General features: G+C 43.9%; 1 protein-coding gene across 1 annotated transcript; it reads left to right on the top strand.

The window, feature by feature from the left end:
- The first annotated feature begins 963 nt into the window (after window positions 1-963).
- Window positions 964-3,648, top strand: LOC141773524 (D(1)-like dopamine receptor). Its single transcript, XM_074645375.1, has one exon. The coding sequence runs from the start codon at window positions 1,770-1,772 to the stop codon at window positions 3,270-3,272; it is 1,503 nt and encodes a 500-aa protein (XP_074501476.1). The 5' UTR covers window positions 964-1,769; the 3' UTR covers window positions 3,273-3,648.
- The last annotated feature ends 1,649 nt before the right edge of the window (window positions 3,649-5,297 follow it).

Raw genomic sequence — 5,297 nt, 5'->3', positions numbered from 1 at the left:
CTAATTTGATTAGAAATTTGATTCAATGTTTTTCTACCACACAGAAGTGCCAATTCTTGGTAATTTATCTTATATTTTTGATCAATTAATTATTGTTTTGTGGTCTTTTATACGAGAATGAGCATTTAGTCATGACTGGGAAATGACACTTCTCTGTCATCACAATAACATTGTCAAATTGGTCTTGAACAATGTAAGAGATGCTTCTGCACGACTGCATTCATCTGTGAAAGACAAACAGTGAAAGAAATTGGAAGATGTTATGTTGATTCAGTTAGTTAAGGAACAACAACAGGATGTGAATGTGTTTTCTTGAACTGTCTGTGGTGCTGAAGTGTTCACTTCTATGTATGTGTGTGTGTGTTCAAAAGTGGGCTGTGGACAGTGTGGACAGGGCTGCAGTCATTGTTACATGTTGTGTTTTGTTGCTTATTGTCTGCGGAGATAAGAAAAAAAAAGGATCACCAATGTTGACTGAAAAACAACAGTTTTCATCATCCTATTGTTATTCTAGTCTCTATTTGTTAGCTCATATAGAAAAACACAACAGCAGAGAGGGCAAAACATCACAATGAAGATTTAGGAGGAAGTAAATTATATATATTTTATTTTATTCCAGCCTGCTTCTTATGGAAATAAATCCTACTTTCTTTTCTGTCAGCTTGTTTACTTCTGCATTTTGAAATGAGTGTTGACACAATCTGCTTCTATTTGAAGAGTTCATGCAGATCCTGTTATATATTAATGTAATGATGGTATTAATAGTGGTATTATAGTAATAATCAGTTTGGTTTGTTAATGATGTTTTATCATCTGTTGAAGGCATGATGTCAGATTTGACGAAAATCTCACTGTTCCTTGTAAATAACTGCACACCATTTCCGATTCAGTTAAAATAATATCATAGAAAATTCCTTTTATAATCATATTTATCTTCTTTTTTTTTAATTAGTTATTCTTTAATTAGCTTATTTGTTTCTCCCAGAGAGCATCTGTGTGCTTTACGCACATTTCCTAGGACCTAAATGGGGATTATCTCATAATTCAGATATGCATTTTTCATTTGGACTCTTTATTATTATTCAAAGCTAACAAGCTAGACACTGAACTGGATGACAGACAGTAATCTATTACCTGAGCTGAGGAGGTAACGAGCCCTGCAGATGTTTCCACCTGCTCGGAGTCTGAGCGTCACACTGAGAGAGGTGAGTCCACTGTGAGTCACTCTGGGACAAAAGACCGGGACAGAGACCTTTTTACCCTCCTGTGAAGACACTGAACTTCGACAGGATTCATTAATATCACTGCTATTAAGTTATTATCAATGGTGTTTTTTTTAAATCTTTATTAATATTTCAATTTCTGAGGATAAATACGCGCTGGGTATTGCTTTACGCATCGCTTGTCCAGAGAAAGGATCTCATTTTACGCACAGACGCATGAAGGATTCTTATTATTGAAGACAGTTTCTCTCACTAGTTTTCTTCTTCACTGTTATTAAGTAATTATCAATTCTTTTTTCAATTTCTGGAGATAAATACTCGAGGAGCGCTTTTCTGGGTATTGCTTTGCGCATCGCTTGTCCAGAGAAAGGATCTCATTTTACGCACAGACGCATGCAGGATTTTTAATTGAAGACAGTTTCTCTCACTAGTTTTCTTCTTCATTGAGAGATCAGAGGATGATTTGTGCGTCGAGAGCTGCTGGAAAGAAGAGAAGCGGTTTTCCTTGTGGATACTAACCACCTGTCACCACTTTCAATCAAAAAAATGGAAAACTACACGACGTGGAGTAATTTCACCCAAGTTCTGTCGGAGCTGGACGGTGAGGAAGAGGAGGACGACGAGGAAGAGGAGGAGGGCGGAGTTAGCGGCGGAGCTAGCAGCGGACTGCGCGTCCTCATCGGCTGCTTCCTCTTCCTGCTCATCGTGTCCACGCTGCTCGGCAACACGCTGGTGTGCGCCGCCGTCGTCCGGTTCCGCCACCTGCGCTCCAAAGTCACCAACTTCTTCGTCATCTCGCTGGCCGTGTCCGACCTGTTTGTGGCCGTGCTGGTGATGCCCTGGGAGGCCATCACTGAAGTGACCGGTACGTGGCTGTTCGGACGCTTCTGTGGGGTCTGGATCGCCTTCGACATCATGTGCTCCACGGCCTCCATCTTGAACCTGTGCATCATCAGCGTGGACCGCTACTGGGCCATCGCCAGCCCCTTCAAGTACGAGCGGAAGATGACTCACCGCGTGGCGTTTGTCATGATCGGGGTGGCGTGGTCGCTGTCCATCCTGATCTCCTTCATCCCGGTGCAGCTCAACTGGCACCAGGTCGGGGAGGAGGAGGAAGTGATGGAGGAAGTGGTGGAAATGATGGCCGCCGACGGAAGGAACTTCACAAACAGCAGCAGCAACCTCAACGCCAGTGTCGCCGCCAAGAGCTGTGTCGCCAACCTGAACAAGACCTACGCCATCTCTTCCTCTTTCATCAGCTTCTACATCCCGGTGGTGATCATGATCGCCACCTACACGCGGATCTACAGGATCGCTCAGACCCAAATTCGCCGCATCACGTCTTTGGAGAGGGCGGCGGAGCAGGCTCAGAACCAGGGCGGCCACGGTGTGAACCGGAACCAGCAACAGCACAGGCCCAACGACGAAGCCTCGCTGAAGTCCTCGTTTAAGAAGGAGACCAAAGTCCTCAAGACCCTCTCCATCATCATGGGGGTGTTTGTCTTCTGCTGGCTGCCGTTCTTCGTCCTCAACTGCACGATGCCGTTCTGCGACCCGCCCTGCGTCAGCAACACCACCTTCACCGTCTTCGTGTGGTTCGGCTGGGCCAACTCTTCCCTCAACCCGGTCATTTATGCATTCAACGCAGACTTCCGCCGGGCCTTCGCCACCATTCTGGGTTGCAACCAGATGTGCTCCAACAACACGGTGGAAGCTGTGAACTTCAGCGACGAGCTGGTTTCGTACCACCACGACACGACGCTCCACAAGGAGGCGCTGGTCCCCGCGCAGCCGCAGCAACATCCTCAGCAACATCCTCGCACCATCAACGTCGGGTCCGACCACCTGGAGGACATGAGCCCACAGTTTGACGAGGAGTCGATCATCTCCAACGGTTCCCGGAGCCACAACAGACTGCTGCTGCTTCCCGCCACCGTCCAGCTCGAGGACGACCCGGAGATCTCCTTGGAAACGATCACGCCGTTCACCTCGGCGGCGGGGCTTGAGAGTGATGCTCTAATACCAGGACAAGTCCACCAAGACGAATAGGACACAAACTGCATCGAGCTGATGGCCATAATTAAACAGGAAGTTGGGCTGTGTTGCCTTCAAAATAAAAGCATAAACTTGAATTGAACTGTAATCAGACTTGTCCGCCAAAATGTTTGCTGTTGATTCATTTGAAATAATGCAGGACTTTGAGGACTTTAGCGAAACATAACACAAGAAAGCCTCGTCTGTATAGCCTATAAGCTTCAGATAAAATGCCAATATTAGAATTTACTGAGTTTTAAGTGACTGCTGGATTGTTTTGTTCAATTTCTGTGTTTGCACTTCGTTAAAAGGAAGCAGATTTAGTTGAAATTTACTTGACACAGTAAAGTTGGAGTTTGAATGTTGATTTTTAGGGAAACAGAATGCTTTGTCAGACATTAAACCTAATTTATTACACTGAAGCACTGAATGTTTCACTTATTCAATTTCTGCAAAGTATGCACATGTAAAGCTGGTATCTGCTCTTTTAAGAAAAAAGGTTGACACAATGAACGAAGGTGAAGTTTTAAGTTTAAGGAGTGAGACATCAAGCTGTGTTGTTTCAGGCTCTGCTTCCTCTGAAGGAAGCATCCAGCGTAGGTTGAGCCTCTGGGTGGAACGGGCCTTGTCAGACTGTGATGAAGTGTTCAGTGTTGAAATGAGTGTGAAGAAGGCTTGAAATGAGACAGAGCAATCAAAATATACCAAGGACCAACATTTGTCTCGTGTCAACAGAATTAAAAGAAGGAAACTGCAAAGTCCAAAAGCACCTTTAAAGGTCAGTATTTTGGCTTCTTTTAGCTCTAAATTGCCTATATTTAAAATAACATTAAGAGGTCCTCTGCTTTCCAGAAGGAAGGTCATTAAATCAATTAATTCAAGTGAAAATTAAATTTGCAGAAATTCAGCGTTAACCAGGGTAACCAGGCAATGTTCGCCGAGATGTTCATATTTGGTATTTAACATTGATGTCCTGTGGAGTTGCAAGCAGGGACTTTCACTGTCGGTGCATTCAAGGACGATCCAGCATCTGAGAACTGAGAGACGGCTGCTGCAACAGCAACCTCTCTGACCAAATTCACGTTATTCTCTGCACATGTTTTTGACTTCTGGATTCCTTTTTTTTTTACAACAGAGTTCATCAGTGTAATCGTTTTGGTTGTCGATGATCATTTCTCAGGTGTTGGAGCATACTTGAATGTAATGATACCCATAAATACACCGTTCATAGCTGTACCTACGAAAACTAAATGCACTGATATTCGTAAATATATCCCACAAAATCAATTTGTACGTAATCCACGTAATCATGAGCCAGGAAGTAGCCTATAAAGAGCGACAAAGGAAGGGATGAGGTCCGGGTGAAAGGGTGGGTCAAAAAATACCGGGACTTTCATGTCCCGTGTGAAACCAGAAGTCAGTGTTGATTTATTTGTCACGTAACTTACATACTTAAGGTACGCCACTTCCAGAGTTATTTTAACCCAAACCACGATCGTTTCCTAAACCTAACTAAATAGTCTTTGTCACGCCACTTCCGGTGTGGCGACTCTGAACCATGATGTTTTCCTAACTAAATAGTTTTGTTGCCTAAACCTAACCAAGTCAAGCTTTTTCAAAACCTAACTGAGTAGTTTTTGTCAGGGAACTTACATACTTAAGTTACGTCACTTCCGGTGTGGCATAACTTAAACACAACCTTTTCCTAACTAAGTGGTTTTGTTGCCTTAACTTAACCAAGTTGTTTCCTGTGAAGACGGAGGTTAATTGAAGCGGAAATTTACGCTGTACATTTGTAGGAAAATGCACATAAAAATGAGGACTCACTTTTCACAAGACATCATACGAAACATTGTATGAGGATACGTTGTATGAGGATACGTTGTGCAGTGGTACGTTGTGTTACACAGTGTTCGGGCATACACATATATTACATTACTTGCCCACCGCCCCCTCCGTCGTTTGGGTCCAATCAGAAACATTTACCACTGAGATTGATCCATTCCCAGCTCTACATCACCTCACCACCTGCCCGTCTTC

The sequence above is a fragment of the Sebastes fasciatus genome, chromosome 9 (genome assembly GCF_043250625.1).
Source record: "Sebastes fasciatus isolate fSebFas1 chromosome 9, fSebFas1.pri, whole genome shotgun sequence".
Taxonomy (NCBI): domain Eukaryota; kingdom Metazoa; phylum Chordata; class Actinopteri; order Perciformes; family Sebastidae; genus Sebastes; species Sebastes fasciatus.
The sequence above is the reverse complement of the archived record's forward strand: the minus strand, read 5'-3'. Positions and strand labels throughout refer to the sequence as shown.